The sequence below is a fragment of the Stigmatopora argus genome, chromosome 7 (assembly GCF_051989625.1).
Source record: "Stigmatopora argus isolate UIUO_Sarg chromosome 7, RoL_Sarg_1.0, whole genome shotgun sequence".
In the NCBI taxonomy this organism is placed as follows: Eukaryota; Metazoa; Chordata; class Actinopteri; order Syngnathiformes; family Syngnathidae; genus Stigmatopora; species Stigmatopora argus.
This window is the reverse complement of record NC_135393.1, coordinates 19,280,247-19,300,320: the sequence shown is the minus strand read 5'-3', so window position 1 is coordinate 19,300,320 and position 20,074 is coordinate 19,280,247. Positions and strand designations below refer to the sequence as shown.

The 20,074-nt window shown below is 38.0% G+C and overlaps 2 protein-coding genes across 3 annotated transcripts in view; both read right to left on the bottom strand.

Moving 5' to 3' along the window:
- tenm3 (teneurin transmembrane protein 3) overlaps window positions 1–10,455 on the bottom strand; it is a 176,258-nt gene extending 165,803 nt beyond the window's left edge. For both annotated transcript variants that reach the window (XM_077604192.1, XM_077604193.1), the window contains exon 1: window positions 10,295–10,455. The gene's annotated coding sequence lies outside the window, so the exon portion shown is untranslated. The remainder of the gene's footprint in view (window positions 1–10,294) is intronic.
- Window positions 10,456–15,120: 4,665 nt separating this feature from the next.
- naf1 (nuclear assembly factor 1 homolog (S. cerevisiae)) lies at window positions 15,121–19,650 on the bottom strand. Its single transcript, XM_077605291.1, has 9 exons — window positions 19,557–19,650; window positions 18,843–18,954; window positions 18,641–18,758; window positions 18,362–18,455; window positions 18,195–18,277; window positions 17,310–17,470; window positions 17,179–17,230; window positions 15,987–16,068; window positions 15,121–15,892 (listed from the first exon to the last, which is right to left on the bottom strand). Exons 1-9 carry the CDS (start codon window positions 19,582–19,584, stop codon window positions 15,534–15,536), a joined length of 1,089 nt encoding a protein of 362 aa, XP_077461417.1. The 5' UTR covers window positions 19,585–19,650; the 3' UTR covers window positions 15,121–15,533.
- Window positions 19,651–20,074: the final 424 nt, after the last annotated feature.

Sequence of the window (20,074 nt, the reverse complement as noted above, 5' to 3'; positions counted from 1 at the left end):
CAATTGAAAAAAAACAATTCAATGATTATGATTTCTTGCTTATTTTTAAACGGGTAAATAGAGCATTAGTTCAATTATTTTAAGCCCAATTGACTCAAAACTAAAAGAAAATCGACTTAGTTCTAATCTGTAATTTATATTATATGTAACTATATTAAACAATATTCACCTGGATGAAATTTGAAGAAGACATAACAGAAGTAAGCAGACAAAAACATAACTGACACAATTTTTTTCTGTCTTAAAAGACCGTAAAAACAATGTTTTGCATTCGAGGACAGACAAAAAGACTGCTAATTGCTATTGTATGAATAACTAATATCTATTTATATTTCGCCTTTGTTTAATTTCTTGGATCCGACACCATTGTCGTACACGCATTGCACGCAGACGGAGAGAGGCACGCAAAGAGCGCTGTGCTATTTGAGCTGAGAGGTGGGGACAACGCGTTGCTCGAGGGCACTTCAACAGTCACCCATTACAATTTTTTATATTTTTTTAATGTGACGCACTTTTGGAATTGGAGTGGACTGGAAATATTGGGTTTTTGGCATTGTGGTGAAATAACCCAGCTGGACCAATGCAGGCCCTGAAGCTGAACGGGTGGCCGGCCAATCACAGGACGAAAGGAAACAAAGGACAACCAATCAGAGCTAGGGTTAGGCCACATGTGTCAAAGTGGCGGCCCGGGGGCCAAATCTGGCCCGCCGCATCATTTTGTGTGGCCCGGGAAAGTCAATCATGAGTGCTGACTTTCTGTTTTAGGATCAAATTCAAATGAAGAGTATATATATGTATATTAAATTTCCTGATTTTCCCCCTTTTAAATCAATAATTGTCATTTTTTAATCAATTTTTTCTGTGTTTTGAGTTCAAAAATCATTTTGTAAAATCTAAAAATATATTTAAAAAAGCTAAAATAAACATTGTTTTAGATCTATAAAAAAACAGAATATTCAGGGCTTTTAAACCAGTTCTTTTAATAAAAAAAATCTAAATATTCTATCTAAAATGGTCCGGCCCATGTGAAATCAAGTTGACGTTAAAGCGGCCCGCCAACCAACCCGAGTCTGACACCCTTGATTTAGACTGTTAGCCAGCTAGCTTAGCCTAGCATGCATCTTTTTGGGATGTAGGAGGACACCGGAGCGCCTAGAGAAAACCCACGCAAGCCCTGGTAGAACATGCAAACTCCACAAAGAGGGGCCTACTGGGAATCAAACCCTCGACCCCTAAACTGCTCTATTTACAAAGTTTTACTATTCATTTTCTGAACGACGTAACCTCAGACGAGGGTGCTAGAGCGTATCCCATCTCACTACAGCCACCAGGCGGTGAATCAACGGCCGGCCAATCACAGGACAAAAGGAAACAATGGACAACCAATCATAGCTAGGAACAAGTCAGCATACAATTAGCCTACGCTGGATGTCTTGGAACCCGGAGCACCCGAAAAAAAACCCACCAAAGCCTGCTCACGACATCCAAAATCCACCTCCCCGGAATCGAACCCTCGGCCTCCGACCTGCGAGCCCGCCACGCAAACCACTCTCGACGGGAAGACGCAATCCAATTTAACCAAAACAAACAATCACACTAGACACATACTATTCGACTTAGCCCCACCCTTTTTTTGACAAGGGACACATTTCTTTCAAGGGAGAAGAACAAATATTTGAGCAAATCCCCCCCCCACCATCCCCCCCATTTGCAGTGGGCTCGAAACTTCTTAAATGCATGACTTATTCAGGAAGTCAGTCTATGGGCGTGTTAATAATTGATCACCTAATTAGGGCGGGAGTTGGGAAGATGCGGGCGGGCGGGCAGGCAGGCAGGCAGGCAGGCAGGCAGGCAGGCGGACCCTCTTTACCAGCGGGCTTTGGGTAAGTGCACGGTTTGATCGCGCACGACAGGCAGGCGCCGGCAAAAGTAACTTCTGAGCGGCACCGCCCATCATTCATTTTCAGACCAATTGACACGAGGACGAGCCGACACTTAAATGCTAAAAGAAGAACGGGCAGAGTGCAGCCAGATTTACGGCCGCGTCCGTCGGAAAAGGAAAACCTTTCAAATGTCTGGCCGCCACCTCAAATGCGGCTTGTGGGCGGGTTGTGGGCGGGGCTTGCGAAAGAAAAAATATTGTTGGGGGAAAATTCATTGTTTTCTTACTTTTAGAATATCAATTCATGAAAAATAATTTATTATTGCTCGGCAAAAGCAGAAATAATTTCCACCAGATTCTGTATACCACAGGTGTCAAAGTGGCGGCCCGGGGGCCAAATCTGGCCCGCCACATCATTTTGTGTGGCCCGGGAAAGTCAATCATGAGTGCCTTGTGACTTTGTTTTAGGATCAAATTCAAATGAAGTATGAATTAGCTACACAGTGCCCGTGCCCCTCACTCTTTTGGGCCACTTCCGGCCCACGGGCCGCACCTTTGACACACCTTCTTAAAAAGCCTTTAAAATGTGACTCATTTAAAGTTGGATGTATACAAACATTGAAATCTTACTAATATAGCACAGTCTCATTATGGAAGTCATAAAAAATAGTTGTGGCATTTCAATCAATCAGTCTACATTGATAAGGTTAATGATGCCATATTTTATTTGAACCATCATTGTGATGTAAAAAATGAGTGACAAATGTGCATTTATCACTATTTTGTGGCAACAAATCAATCAGGGCTGCTTGTTTATGCTAATATTTCCATCCCGAGATTAATTGTTTTCCAGGGGGAGGGGCTATGTCAGAAATGCAAAATATGGACGACTATAGACGTCCAATCGGCAGCGATCAACCTAGCTAGCTCACAAATATGTTCAATCACGTTTAAACGAGACTTGCTGGTCAAATTTGCCTTTATGCTGATTTGCCCACGAGCAATTCAAAGGTACTTTTTTCGTAATAATCCACAAGAGTGAATTAATTTTTCAAAATAACATTTGTTTTCCATATTTCCGAATAACAGTCTATTCATATAACACTTGACAAATTGACACGAAAATCCCCAACAATGTCATCAAAGTAAACCAATAAAAAAGCAGCTTTGAGTCACCAAATAACTCAATGATAAAGTACAAATAAATAAAAATTGGAAATAAAAATTAATGAGTCGTGGTGATTAATGAGGGCGTCCCCCCGACGATGATAAAGCTGCCGCTAACTATCCAGACGCCAAATGAAAACGCTGAAATTGTTATTACCACGGTCGTGATTGCGCGGGGGTCAAGCGCCCCCGCAACCGTCCTTCCCAGCCCGGCGGGTTGGGCAAGTCACTTCCTACAAACGTACTTTGACGGAACAAAATGCTTCTGATGGCATATTTGCAAAATATGTAACAAAACAAAAATATGTTAATATTCATTCATTCATTTTCTGAAAGGCTTATCTTTACAAGGGCCGCGGGGGGTGCCGGACCGGAGTCTATCCCAGCTAATTGCAGGCACCGGGCGGTGAATCGGTGGCCGGCCAATCGCAGGACATGAGGAGACAAAGGACGACCAATCATAGCTAAGGGCCAGTTAGCATACAATTAGCTTATGGCACATATTTTTTGAGATGTGGGATGAAAGCGGAGTACCCGGAGAAAACCCACGCCAGCCCGGGTAAAACATTCAAACTCCACAAAGGACCACCCTGGGATCGAACCCACGACCCTAAAACTGCAAGCCTAACCCATTAACCACTCAGCCGTCCTATTTGGAAATTTTTTTTTTTCAAATTCATTTTCTGAACTACTTTTTCTCCCAAGGGTCACGGGGGGGTGGGGGGGTGCTGGAGCCTATCCCAGCTCACTACGGGCACCAGGCTGGAGACAACCTGATTTGGTGGACGGACAATTGCAGGCCACGAGGACACAAAGGACAACCAATCGTAGCTCGGGGCAATTTAGAGCGCTAAATTAGCCTAGCATGCATATTTTGGGGATGTAAGAGGAAACCGGAGTACCTGAATAGCACGAGAACATATTAGCACCCCCCTCGGAATCGAACCCTCGACCCCAGAACCACGAGGCCGACCCACTATCCAACGCACTACTTTCAAAATATGTCGTCAACTAAAAATCCATTAAGAAAGATAGTATTCCTGAAAATCCCGCCAATAGCAAGACGCCTCGCTAGTACGCGTCACGTTAAAAGAATTCGGATCGTTTTTATTGGTCGTTTTTGCAGATGCGGCAAGATTTCTCGGCCAATCAGAGGCCGTGCAAAGTGTGTAGAAACGGGCGAAAAAAGTAGGTCAGCATTTTACTACCACGTCTCTTTTTTCTCCTTCTTCTGGTTCATTGTTACCGAGCAGCTTTGAACCCCCCGCGACCGTGCCCAAATGGCCCACTCCCATTGGCTACGAGCCGGGGAGCCACCCGCAGGTACCCGGGACGCTCTTATTGGATCCCGGAGAAAGGGGGGGCGGGGGGGTGGACGTGATTGGAAGAGGAATTGGTCGGGAGTTAAGACCGGGGCTGCGGGAAAAAAGGGGGTGACGCTTCCCACCCACTGAGTTACTACGGCACCCCGGAGAGAAGCGCTCGCTGGCGAGAAGGCGGGTCCGACTTTGCCAGGAGCCCAAGCGGGAATAGAATGGAAAATGCGGCTTTAATTGGGGTGGCAGAAGAAACGTACAACTTTGCACACCCCACATAAAGAAGAAAGATGTTATGATGATATCAACTTTTCAATTTGCAAATATTTTGAAATACGGGAATGCTAATCAGATTCAGGAATATTTCCACATAGGAGGGATTATTTTGCTCCGAATGTGGTGGCAGGAATTAATTATTTCAAATAGAAATGTACAGAATATATTTGTGCTAATTATGTAGTGCTGCCTTTTTATTAATTTTTTGGAATTATGAACCTGAAAGTGGAATAATAAATATCTTAGCTATTAAAAATGATAGGAAATCTGCTCTACAATAGAATTTTAAATAACGTTTTGGATGAAAACAAACAAAAAAAGTGCTATTGAAAATGACAGTAAATATGATGTACAAGGGAATTTTAAATAAAGTTTTGGATGAAAACAAACAAACAAAAATCAATCAATCTTCCAATTTTTCTAATTGTACCGTTGACTTCAAAACTACTTTAACGACCCTTTCTAATTTAATGTTTTTCTATCACAAAGGATGCAAAACATGTCAGTATAAATTGAAGTCGTGTCAAAAATGGAAAAACTATATTATTATTATAGTATAATATTATACAATATTACTTTCCCTTCATTAAATAAATCAAACTCTCAACTCAAATCAGGGCATATTTTGCAAAAATAAGCAAATTGCTTCTAAAAACTAGCATGAAATTGTATTTTAGTCCAAAATAAGTGTTAAAGAAAAATTCAAAAAAATAGTATGGATACTTATTTAAACACATTTTTACAAATAAGTGTCTTGGGAATTGGAATAAAAAAATATTGTATTCTATTTTGGCAAGTGCATTGTTTTAGTATTAAACAATTAAGTTGAAAAGTATGTCACTTGCCCAATTATTGGACATTGAAATCATAATTTAGAGATTCTTAATTAAAAATGATTCCAAAATATACAACATTATTCATGCAAAGACAAAAAACACAAAGCAGTGGACGCAACAATTTGTGTGTTTCATTATCATTATTATTTCATTATTAATATGCTTCTTCCTTATATTTTGTCCCGTCCTAAAACTGTTGCCTTATTAATTTTAATAATAATCTTTTTAACCCAGGGACTAAAGACGGAAATGAGCCTTTACCATATTTCCCTGAACATGTCCATTATTTTGTCATCTGTGTCATTTTTCTTCAATAAATAAAGTCAAAGTGTCATGTTTACAATCTGTGGCCAATAAAATCCCCGCTTGCGTGCTCTATAGTTTAATAGTCTGGGTGGAAAGACGTCGTGGCCCCGACTCGCTGTTCTTTGGAAATCCAACCGACCACCCGCGGCTCACCTTAAATCGGAACGGGTCGCGGGGTCCTCGTTCGACAACCAGGGGACACCCAAATACTTGGCCTTACACACACACACACACACTCACACACACTCTCACACACACTCGCACAGATTATGAGCTCCGTGCTTTTTAAATCCGATGCCGTAGTCTTAAAGCAGTAAAAATAACGCAAAAAATAATGTGATTCATCATAAATGATCCATCTTCTTTTTAAAAAAATTAGCCGTCCTCAGCAAATGTTCTGTTTACAATTCTTCCAAACTGTCACTATGATTAGTTTTTAAAGACTAGACACACTCACCTAAGATGGTGAAATATTTCTGCGCCGTAAACATATGATGATTTTTGACCCGTAAATGATCCATCTTTTTTTTTTTATACTAAATTGAGCCCTCCTCGGCAAATGTTCCGTTTACAAAAATTACGCTTTGTAACTAACTAAGATTACTTTCTAAAGATTAGTCCCAATCACTTGGTGGATTAAGATTGCGTAACATTTCTGCGCCGTGAACACGTTATTTTGATTGTGAATCAAATCATGTTGGATCTTACGATACTTAGTTTGTGGAAAAAATTACAGTAAATTCACTGTCATCAAGTGCTTTTTGTCGCCTAATTCCAATTACAAAAGCTGTCGGATAATTGATAATTGTGTTTTTCGCATTCAACGGAAAAACAATTAATTTTAAAACTATTCCCACTCACCTGGTGGATGAAGATAGTGTAACATTTTTGCGCCGTTAACACCCAAAACAATTTTGGGGGGTTTGTAAGGGGAATCATAATCATTTATAAGGGCAGTTATCGGCAGAGGTTGACAGGTATGACAATACTTAGTTTGTGGAAAAAAATACAGTAAATTAACAGTCATCAAGTGCTTTTTGCTGCCTAATTCCAATTACAAAATCTGTAGGATTGAAACAATCAATTTGAAAACTATTCCCACCTACCTGGTGGATTAAGATTGTGTAACATTTCTACGCCGTTAACACGTTATTTTGACTGTGAATCAAAATCATGTTGGATCTTATTTTGTGGCAAAAAATACACCAAATTTAAGGTCATCAATTGCTTTTTGTCACCTAATTCCAATAACAAAAGCCCTAGGATAATTGACCATTGTATATTTTCGCATTCAACGGATAAACGATCAATTTTAAAACTATTCTCACTCACCTACGATTAAGATTGTGTAACATTTCTACGCCGATAACACGTTATTTTGGCTGTGAATCAAATCATGTTGGATCTTACAATACTCATTTTGTGGAAAAAAATACACCAAATTAACGGTCATCAAGTGCTTTTTGTCACTTAATTCCAATTCCAAAAACCGTAGGATTGAAACAATCAATTTGAAAACTATTCCCACTCACTTGGTGGATTAAGATAGTGTAACATTTTTGCGCCGTGAACACGATGATTTTGACTGTGAATCAAATCATGTTGGATTGAACAATACTTAGTTTGTGGAAAAAAATACAGTAAATTAACAGTCATCAAGTGCTTTTTTTGGTCTAATTCCAATTCCAAAAACTGTAGGATTGAAACAATCAATTTGAAAACTATTCCCACTCACCTACAATTAAGATAGTGTAACATTTCTACGCCGTTAACACGTTATTTTGACTGTAAATCAAATCATGTGGCAAAAAATTACAGTAAATTCCCTGTCATCAAGTGCTTTTGTCAACAAAAGCTCTACTCTAATTGTATATTTTGCCATTGAACGGACGAACGATCAATTTTCTACTTTTAATGAATATGCTCCTTGACTATATTATCGCTCCCCCTCGAGCGTCGTCGTCGGCGACCTTTTTAATTTCAACGATGTGCGATAGAAGGTGTGTGTTCTGATCACCGGGGCAACACGTGTTAAGTTTTAGTTTTTTTTTTAGTGGCGTTCCCTGGCTAATGCATTGCTGTGAAAACTTAATTAAGGCGACAGTAAGGAAAGCTATTACAGGTAACTTGTTGGAGAAAATCAAGCAGTCAACGTGAGCTTCTCCAAATTGAATTTTTTGCTCCAGCGTCCGGCGTTCAAGTCATCAAAAAAAAGCTTGTCTCCTCTTCTACGCTTTCCTTTTTTTCTTTATTTTCTTTTTTTTTTCCAACCCTGACCCCCTGGGTTCAATTTGGGGCGCACGCTTTTTATATTAGCCGCCATACAAAAGTCAATTAAGAAGGCGCTTTAGACATCCAATTAAAAGTCTTTGGACAATTGCCGTACTTGATTCCTTTGCGCTCCTCATAATGAAATAAAGGAAAGGCTCCCGTTTGCTATCCTACCTTGTCTAAATAATGAAGCAACTTAAAAACACTCTTGGGTTTTCAAGCGAGGCGGAACGCAATCATCTTTTCCGTCTTATCTCACCTTTAAAGGCTCATTTTGAGAAAGAAAAACAGCGCAGATTCGAACCGGGCGGCCGTTTCAACCGGTTAATGAGACGCCCGGTTTGAACGATAGGAATATACGCACGGCGTGATTTAATTACGGGGAGTTTCGGTGGCCGCGGGGAGAGGAAAAAGACACGTTTTTTTTGTTTAAAATACGAGCAGGTGGGAGAATCCATTCGACGTTCCGTTAATCGTACGAGGCGCTACGAGCTAAGCGGTTTTAATGGCGGTCGTAACACGGAAAGAAAGAGTTTTTTATTTATTTAGCTTAGCGATGCTAGTCGACGTTTGTTGGAAAGTGGCGGGAGATTTTAGTTATTTTAGGGATATAGGGATGCTAGCTCGTGGGTTTATGAGTAAACGGTTGTGTTGGAAAAGTGGCGGTCATGCTAATGCTAATGCTAGCTAGTGGGATGTTATTAAAAGGCCAAACGGGTGTCGTGTACTGGCATACCATTTTGAATTAAAGTTTACCTTTTTATTTTAAAAGTAGCATTACCTACACCATAGGTGTCAAAGTGGCGGCCCAGGGGCCAAATCTGGCCCGCCGCATCATTTTGTGTGGCCAGGGAAAGTCAATGATGAGTGGCGACTTTCTGTTTTAGGATCAAATTCAAATGAAGAGCATAGATGTATATTAAATTTCCTGATTTTCCCCCTTTTAAATCAATAATTGTCATTTTTTAATCCATTTTTTTTCTGTTTTTAGTTCAAAAATCATTTTGTAAAATCTAAAAAAGTCTAAAAAAAGCTCAAATAAACATTGTTTTAGATCTATTTAAACCGGAATATTCATGGCTTTAAATCTAGTTATTTTAATCAATTTATAAAAAAAATCTAAATATTATATCTAAAATGGTCCGGCCCACGTGAAATCAAGTTGACGTTAAAGCCGCCCGCGAACATGTTTATTTGTATCTTTTACATATATTTAATTTTTGATTCATACAGTATCTCAGAAATAGGATTTTTCTTAAGGATTTCCCTTCACAGTAACACATTTGCACTCCTTATTAAAATATATATAATAAGGAGGGAAATTGTCAAATTCAGCCATTTTAAGGGTGCGGCTTTTACGTGGAGGTGGCTAATATGTGCAGGAAAATTATAGTATTTAAATGTGTCAAACATAAAATTGGAATTGTGCAATTTTATGGTAGCATCTCTAAGTGACAAAATTTAGAGACAAAAACAACAAGGGAAATATAATCACCATTGAGGTCCCAATTTTTGTAATAGAATCTTTAAACGTTTTAAAAAAAGTCCAAAAAATGATGATGACAGTGAACCTATGGAAGGCCCAAGATGGAGTGGATTTAAGATCTATGCTTACACTTCACTTTACAGCACTTTAAATGGGATGGAATTGTAAGAAAATTAATAAATAAATAGAATTATAAGTGGTCTGTCAGCATCCTCGTGCCCAGTCATGCTTTAACGACATTGTTCCTTTTTGTTGTGTGGATATATTTGTTAGCCTGTTTTGCTGATGGGTGGGTGAATGCTGCCTTTATTTATTTATTTATTTGTATTTATTTTTTTACTTCCTCTACTTAAAAATGGTTTCCTGTCCTGGCTTCATGTAGAAAAATGTATTTTTGTTTTAGCATTTTAGACTGATGAGAAAGCCTTGCTGTCAATTTCATAGCAAAAATATTCTGTCAGGATTTCATATGTATATTTTTCTTAAATTTGGATACATAACACACCACATAAAAAAATCAAAACTCACCAAAAACAGTGAGTTGCTCGAGGGCCTGTTTAAACACCATTTTCTTTGAGAAAATTCCTCTTATAAATATATAAACACTATTATACTGTATTCATCTTATTTAAGTAAACTAGCATATTTACACGATTATTATGTAAAAAAAATATATACATATATTCAAAGTACATTAGACTCCAATGCTCATGTTTGGATATTTGCAAGCGAGAAAAATGATTTTTGAACTCACGTAATCTGACTTTGGCACCCTCTGCTGGTCAATGTTAATACTGCCGTTTTGGCAATATTAGCAATATTCCTCCAAATAATTTCTTCAATATTCCATTATATTCATCATTTCTGCTTCCAAGGGCCACAAACAGTCCGTTGACCTTTTTAATCTGACCTTTTCCCTAAAAACAAAGATTTATGATTAAGATGATACCATCATAATATGACATTGTTAATTATGCTTCCATTTTCTTGAAGCGAAAACCTTCCCCGACGTTTTGATAAGCGACTTAGAGAAGCCATTTCAATTGAATTCCAATCAAAGCAAATCCGTGTCAATTAAAACAGGAAAAAAAATGTGAATTAGTCAACCTTTACTGACAGCTTTTGCATTTCTTATAATCAGGCAAAGTCGCTAATGAGCAGCGTGCTTATTTGTCCTCCCCGGAAACTCATTGGCTCCCTGGATTTATTTAATTTCTTTATTTATTTAGGAGAAAAAAAGATAAGAAAAGTGGCAGGAGACAAACCCTTCCACGCTCCACTAATGACTTTCATTGACTTTTTATTTTAGCATTATTATTATTGTTGTACATTCATTTTAATTAGAGACGTCCCGGTTGCCCGCTATTGGCCAGTTACAGTCATCCACAGGAAACTCAAGTATTGGACTTTAAGACGCACGATTATCTTCCTATTTTGAATATTTGTGCGCACAGGCAGAAAAAAAATGATTTATTATTTGTTAAAATGGGTGCACGACTAGTTTAGGGTGGAACCCAAATATTTGTCTTTTATGTCCCACATTCCTGGAGGAAGATATTTGTCATTTAGTCTGTTTTTATTTATTCCTGACAGGCATAGTTAATTAAAAAAATATATATATATATATATATTTTTTTATTGGATTCTATAATAAATGCATGTGGGTCATTTTGACCCACTTTTGGAAGCTCAATTTGGACTTTGACAAATAGAGTAGCATATAAAATATACTAAGTTATTTGGACTGCTGCAAGACAATGATCAGGGGTGGCGATCTTGCGGCTCTCGAGGCACATGCGGCTCCCGCCCGGCCAAAGTGCTTTGTATCATATTTTGTATATACTGTGGCTATTTGCCTCTTTTCACGTTTCTCTTAGTTTTATTCTGTCGTAAAACACTCTGAAATTCTTCAGGGCCATTTCAAAACAAAAGATACATTATGTATATATTTTTTTAATTTAAATTAACAGATTAGATTCTTTTATCTCTGCACAGTTTCAAATTTTGGCTCTTTGCGTCTAACTTGTTGATAGACTCTTGATTTAGACTTTCAACTGAATTGAACTGAATTGAGCACTACATTATATCCACTTTTACAAAAGATGTATCTGCAGAATATAGTTACCATTTATATATATATATATATATATATATATATATATATATATATATATATATATATATATATATATATTTTTTTTTTTTTAAATGTCATGTTTTGTATTATTTCTGTTATACAGAATGGCCCTAGTTTCTACTGGCATTTATCTTGGTCCCTCTACAAGAACCACAATAATATGTGCTTATTTTGTTCATGTGTCATTATTTTACTATAACGTATTATTATTTATTATATATATATATATATATATATATATATATATATATATATATATATATATATATATATATATATATATATATACACATAAATGTATACCACAATTTTTCCACTATATTTTAAAGCAGGCAAACTTATTTAAATGTCAGCGTCACAAATAATTTTAACACACACACACACAGTTTGTGCATATATTGATATTTTTAAGCGCAACGATTGGTCGAGTGTCGCCGAACCCATTGAGAACAATTTAGGATTTAATGTCTTGCTCAAGGACACTTTGACAGCGGGCAGCCCTAGCCGGGAATCGAACCCCCGACCCTTCCATCCCAGTAGAATTCTCCACCAAAATTAAAAAAAACACCGCCCAAAATGTTAATCCCGGCAAATAGCAAGTAATAATGAGAAAACATGTCAATTAAAGCATCCTCGTACCTTGGGGAAAGCCGAAGACGTCCTCCGTGGTTATTCTGCCGGGATCCTTCCGTCCAGTAGAAGAGCCTAAAAAAAAAAAATGGAAAAATGGTCATTTTTTTGACAACAATAGTTTCTTATCTTCATCTACTGAGTGTTTTTTTTTTCTTTTTTTGGGGGGGTGAAGCATCAGATGACACTTGGCTCTTTGAGCTTTGAGAAAATGAAATTGGGGTTGCAAGTCTGAACAATAACATGCTCTATTTTTGCTATTCTTGCCCTGCTCCTTTTATGGGCAGATTAGCGGGGGTGCTAAAGATCTCCCTAAGAGACCAAACATGAACTTTTTGCACATTGGCTCCTTGTTAATCCCTCACCCTGGGGTTCCTGCTCTATCTACTACACTACACACCCCTGGAAATACTGGTCAAACACTCACTCAAAAACACAAAACATCTGTCAAGTCCATTTCTACAAAATAATCTCAACAATTTCAAAAGAAGTTTTAACATTATGAACATTTTTCAAGCAGATACACATTTCAAAAGTTAAATTATCTCTGCAAATGTTGTTTCTCGCGACATAAGATAATTATGAAATCTGTTTGGAATGCAAAGATTTTTTTTAGTAATAAAATAATGGAAATAATTCAGAAATAATGTATATGTTGAATTTTTTTGCACATCTGATTTATAAAGCAGAATTGACATAAATGATCTTATTTATGATTGTTTTATAGTACAATGTCCGACACTTTTTCCCCTTTTTTGGTACTTCCTTATTAAAAAATATGTTTTCCTTATGTTATATGAAGATATTTACAGTTGTGCTGTTGTTTCAGCAAAATTGTCTTTAAAATTAAAGCTCTTGAGCGCCATCTTTTGACAAGTTCTCTAAAGAATTATGCACACAATATTTCCACAATATGTCCGTCCATTTTTTTCTGCCTGGAGAGAGGAAGAATAAGTTTTATATTTGTGGGTAATCATATTTTCAATTATGATTAAACTGAGAACAATTGTCAGAATAGCCACATATTGATTTTATTGTATTTTTTAAATATATAAAGCAGCATAATTTAACATGTTTAAGCTCACCTGCCTTTTTATACAGGCATTGATGCTCAAAATCACCTTTAGCTCACGAGCCAAATGCGGCTCTTTGGATGAGTGCACATGCCTGTAAGCTAAAATGTAGCTTTAGCTCATTGCTTAGCAACAATGTTATATCTTATTAAAAGAATCCAGACTTTTTTTGTACTTTAAAAGTGATAAAATGACTAAAAAGTCTCATTTTTTTATGTATATGGCTCTCATAAAATAACACTTATGAATTATTTCTGTCAAAAAGGTTCCCGACTCCTGCTCTAAATATTTTATGAGGATTTAAAGTCAAATACTTGAGCAAATTAAACATTTTTTGTGTAGTCAAAGATAAACTAATTATACCTCCCTGCCTCTTATTATTATTATGCATGTTTTCTAACGGCTCCATTGTGTGTATTTGTGTGTGTGTGTGTGTGTTTTGTTACCAATCTGTCAGTTTGTGAGATGGCCTAATGAGTAAAGGGTTATTATAATTTTAATAAACACAGCAGGCATCTGCAGTCTTTGGAGGCTTGTATCAAAATGAATGGAAGAATTGCCAATGGCTCACCGAGGTACCACAACAGCTAATTACAGAAAACACCGCCACATTTGCCACGCGGATGGCGTCTACCTGTGTGTATTGTGTGCGCTTTTGTGTTGATATTTGAGCGTGCGTCTCCGGTGAATGTTTTTCCGAGGTGGCGAAATGGGGGCGGCGGTTTGAAAGACTTTTTATCCTATGAGATCTGGATTTTGGGGGGTCGTGACTGGGTGAAATGGGGTTGTTTTTGTCGGGAGGAATGCTCCAAAATAGCATTAAAAAATAATCATAATAGTTGGAAGAAACATATTCAAAAGAATGTGTTCTTTATCCTAGGAGACAGGTGTCAAAGTGGCGGCCCGGGGGCCAAATCTGGCCCGCCGCATCATTTTGTGTGGGCAGGGAAAGTAAATTATGAGTGCCGACTTTCTGTTTTAGGATCAAATTAAAATGGTTATAGATGTATATTGCATTTCCTGATTTTCCCCTTTTTAAAATTAATCATTGCAATTTTTTAAAACCATTTTTTTCTATTGTTTTTAGTTCAAAAGGCATTTTGAAAAATCTAAAAATAAATATACAAATATTTTCCGTTTTCCACTTTAAAAAATATTTTGTTTCCATTTGAAATAAAAAACATGATTAAAAGACATTTTCCATCACTAAGAAAAAAAAGCTCAAATAAACATTGCTTTAGATCTATAAAAACTGACTATTTAGGGTACATGTGTCAAAGTGGCGGCCCAGGGGCCAAATCTGGCCCACCGCATCATTTTGGGTGGCCCGGGAAAGTAAATCATGGGTGCCGACTTTCTGTTTTAGGATCAAATTCAAATGAAGAGTATAGATGTATATTCAATTTCCTGATCTTCACCCTTTTAAATCAATAATTGTAATTATTTAATCAATTTTTTCTGTGTTTTTAGTTCAAAAATCATTTTGTAAAATCTAAAAAAAACCTCAAATAAACATTGTTTCAGATCTATAAAAAAACTGAATATTCAGGGCTTTTAATCCAGTTATATTTAAAAAAAATCTAAGTATTCTATCTAAAATGGTCCGGCCCACGTGAAATCAAGTTAACGTTAAAGCGCCCCGCGAACCAACCCGAGTTTGACACCCTTGTCCTAGGAGGATAAATGTTGGAGATCAGATAATAAAAACAAAGAACAACCATTCGTGGATGGGCATTTTTTTATTCCGCTCCATTTAACCTATACAAAAAAATACAATCTTATTTTGAAAAAAAATGGCTGATCTGGATGTCAAGAATTATTTACAAGTGCCTGGAGGTTGAAGGGTTAAAATATGGGAACAAAATATCTCCAGCCTGTCATAAAAGCGTGAAATGAAAATTTGACAAATGAATGAATTCATATTACAAAGAAAATTCCTTATCAAATACCAATTCTGCAAAAAAAATAGACAAGGAAGTGAAATGGGGCTCCAATCAATGACCTTTTTCTTGAAATGAGTAAAAATGTACCTGAAAAAAACATGATGTTTCCTGGACCAATATGGTACACTTTGTTACTCATCCGGCGTTGGAATATTTGCTTGGACGCTTGCAACGGCTTTGAGTTGCGCTTCAAAACTTGGAGAATTTTATTCACTGAGGAGGAGGTGGAGGAGGAGGAGGTGGTGGAGGAGGAGGTGCCGAGAATGGAACGTAGTACGGTGGCCACGGCGGAGGGGCGTATGGCGGGCAATAGAACGGCGGCGGGGGAGCTGGAGCGAAGGGAGAGAAGGTGAGTGGGGGGCCGTAAGGGGGTGGAGGAACGCTGTACGGAGAATGGACTGGGGGGGGTCCGTAGGAGGTGGGGGGGAGAGCGCGAGGGGCGCTATACTCATAAGGGAGCGTTGCTTGATTTGAGTGGTAATGAGGTGTTTGATTGTTGTTCTCTTGGCGCTTCCACAACAAAGATGGGTTTCGTGGTGTTGTTAAGCGGGGAGGGAGCGCAGTGCTTTCTGGAAATCGACAAAAAAGTCAACAATGAGGCCATTGGAAGGAGGGTCAAAGGCATTCTGGCGAGCGAGGCATTCCACGGGGAGCTAGTGTTACCTTGGTCGTTGCGTGCTTTTCTAGGGGCTTTTAATTTCCTTTTGGCTTCGTGCTCCATTTCGTCGTCGCTATAGTCTAAAGACTGGAGTGCGAGAGAGTAAAAATGTGTTGCTGAAATGTTGGGGAGAGGGGAGTACGGTAATCCCTCGATTGTCGCGGTTTAGGGAAACCAGAAATGGTTGCGATAAATGAAGTAGGGTCACCCCTATTTAAAAAAACATAAATATATATATATTTTACTTCAGTGGCGAGTCCTAGTAGCAAGCGGAGAACAGGGGAGTGGCTTCCGCTTTTAGTTTTAACGTGGATTTACACATTTTTAAGGTTTCAGTTTTTGTCCAACTTTCATCTTTTTGAGTCTATCCGTTTTTGCTACCGAAACTCTTGCTCGTTTTGTGTTTTTGTTGCTTTTCTGTCTTAATAATTTGGTGATTCTTAATGATCCCATTGACTTTGATTTGTACTTTGTGCTTTTTGCTTTGTTGTTCTGCGGCCTTTGACTGTACTGTCTAACTTATAACTATGCCTTTTCTTGCTACTGTCACAATGAAATTTCCCGAATACGGGATGAATAAAGTTATCCAATCAAACTTTAAAAAAATAATTTTAACAAAAAAAAATTCCACCCGAAAAAAAAGGGATGTAGTGAAGCCGCAATAATCGAGGGATTACTGTAATACTTTGACATTCGACGTAACGAGACCAATTATATCGAATATCGAGTACCCTATTGTCTTTTTTTTATTATTGCGATGGATGAATCCGCTCCATTTAACCTATACAAAAATACAATCTTATTTTGGAAAAAAAATGGCTGATCTGGAGGTCAAGTATTATTATTAACAAGGTATTAGCCGCCACCGCGTATAAGCCACGCCCTTTGTTCAGCGCTTTATCTGTTTATTTTTTCTCTATTTTGAAATAAATGACCGCATTGTCTTGCATTATGGCGTTTCGTCTTTGTCACCTTGCAGTTTCGAGCATATCAAGTCTAATTTGTGCAAATAAGACACACCCTTGATTCAGCCATAATTTTTTTTGTCACAAAAACGGCTTATATGCGAGAAATTACGGTAGCCCCCCACCCCCAATTTTTTTCTTCTTCACATATATCAAATAATAGATTTTAGAGACATGCACATCCAATTACACGGTGCTAAATTAAGAGTGGACACAAAATTGTAGAACGTACCTCTTGCGGCGGTTCTTGATCATTTTTCCAAGAAGCGTCCGAGCCCTTGGAACTGCAGAGAAATAGATTTTATACCTAAAAAGGTGGCCCAATGGGGATATTTCCTTTTGCTTGTGCATCCGGGGACTCACAGTTGAAGTTGTTGTAAAAGGACGTATCCAGTGTATTCTTTCATATCCGGGGCGTAATAAACCGTCAGTCCGAGGGTCACCTCCTTTGCGTTGAGGTCGTCGGGAGATGTAAAACGCAAGATGTAGAGGGGTCTGGATACGGGTCCGAAGACTTCAAAAACCTTGGGCGACGGAATGGGATGAAAAGTTGGTTTTGGGGGTTTGTGTGGCTCAATATTTTGGCATTCAATTAATATAGCATTCTCAAGTGGGTGAGTCCTAAGGTGGAAATGGCCAGATGGTTGGTTAGTATGTCGGCCTGATGGTTTTCAGGCGGGGGGTTTGTTCCTTGATGGGTTCCGGCCTTCCTCTGAGGAGTTACTACCTGTCCGGGCTTGTGCGAGTTTTCTCTGGGTATTCTGGTTTAGCTCCCAAATTCCAAACACTTGCATGCTAGGGCTGGTTGAACACTCAAAATTGTCCTAGCGGGGATTGCGAATGGATGTTTTTCCTCAATGGCTCCCTGCGATTGGCTGGCGACCGATTCAGGGTCCTCCCCATCGACAAACCAAAGATGTGTGGGATAGGCTCCAGCACCCCTGAGCCCTCGTAAGGATAACCGTAACGCGTAAAATGAAGTAAAAAGGGAAACGAAGCCTAGATTAGGGGAGTGAAATGAAAATCACGGGATTTGCTTCCCTCTGCTGGCCATTGTGGCTCATTGCGTGGTCAAAAGCCATGATTTTTCATTTGATTAAGTTTAACAATGAAATATTTTGCCCCGTCCCGAAAAAAAAACAGCCTTGTGCTGTGAAAATTATTACTTTAAATATGATAGGCTTAAGTAATGGCACAAAATGCAATTTATACAGAAGTAGAAGAAGTTTACCTTCAATATTAGCTTACCTTGCCCAAAGCTAGTCGATCGGAGCGAAAGATGATGCTGTCTTCCGTCAGAGGGGGCGAGTTTTGCAGCGACTGGATGATGACTGAACAGACACACCACACATTTAATTAACACACAACAATCAATTCCGTGTGTTTGTGTGTTGTGTGTGGCTGTCTTCATTTACCAATCTCCTTTATGATAGTAGATATTGTTCCGACTGGCATTATTTGCGCATCATCTGGTAGAGACACAGTGAGTTCCTCCACTGGTGGCAAATCCTACCCAAAAATAATTAACAGTCAATTGAGTCATCGCATATTTTTATTTTTACACCCGAGTTGGGAGTCCGGGTCACCCGACCGTGTACCGATCCGATAGCTCGGTAATTGATTTATTACAAAACATACTTTTTTGCCAATATTTTTCACTACAGTGAAACAAAAAAGTAGACTAAAATACTAACCTCGAATAACATTTCATCTTTGGTTTTATGAGGAGTCGGTTGGCTTGAACACTCATCGTCAGCGAGACTTTCAAGCACAATGATCGGGGAAATAGAAGAGTCTGACGAGGAGCTGTCACTGAAACGGGAAAGGAAATATATTATTTTTTATTTCATTTTTTTACTCCATCGTATAGAATTCTAATATATTAATTTTACATACCTATCAGAGTCTTCTGAAACTTTGACACACCTAGCAGAGTCTTCTGAAACTTTGACACCAACGCCCTCCATGTTAAGTGTGGCAACCAAGTCTGGTATTTCTCCAGGTGACTCTGTTCAGAGGGAGGAAAAAATAATAAGAATTTTGCCTATTTCTGCATGAAACGGTCATTTTTTCACTATGCGGAAAAACTATTTAGGATTAGTGGAGAAAAAGTGTACGAGCTACAGTTAACAGTTGAGCCACACAACGTATTCTCAACCAAAAAGGAAAGAGAAAAGAAGAGCCTTATGTGAAAATGATGACTTTAAATATGAGAAGTTTAAGTAATGGCGGCTGGTGACTTGCTCATTAGATTCAGGTGTGGTAGAAGTGAACGCTATGGAAAACCGACTGGATAGTGGCAAAATGATTAGACTAGCTCTATTACTCAATAATATTAATGAAGCGTTTTCATAACATAGTCATAGCTTTTATTCTTTTGATAGTATGACATAATATAGTTTCACCGTTATATCGGTCACTGTCGGTGAATTTTTTACTTGTACTAGATTGAATTTAAAGAAAAAGTTATCTGACTCACAACTTCCAGGGGAAGAATAAATACTACATTACTTTTGGAGCAACACGAAACCTGAACTACGTTGTTCTACAAATGTTGACAAATTACACACAGTAAAACATTAACCATTTTTGAAAACATGCGCTACTAACCATCCCTCGTGGTGTCGGAAACCTCCATACTCGTCTGTGATCAGTGTTACTTCCGTATGTGATTTGCAGTGCGCATGCGCCACTACTACGTCACTTCTTCTCCAAGCTTCCTCTCTTGTAAAACACGCATCAACACGCCATAACATTTTTTTTAATTATTTTATTATTTCATTTGGTGTTCATGTCTTATGTAATTACTATTTAACATACAAATAACAAAAAATAAATAGATATTGCAGAAATGTTGTGATTGTGAAATTTGATGTGAAAGTAATTCTACCACATGTACAGTATATACGTATAGTGCGCCTGTACTCTATAATTCTGTAATGTGTTTTTTTTGCAGTGTGTTTGTCTTTAAAAATAAAAGCTGTTAACCACTTAATGCACAACATACATGCACAATCGGGATAAAAAATGACCCATATCCATTTCTATTTTTAATCAATTCTTTTCATGATTGAATATACCAATTTTCTTTAAGTGCTTGCTTTCCTTTTCTTTTTAAACCTAGTATA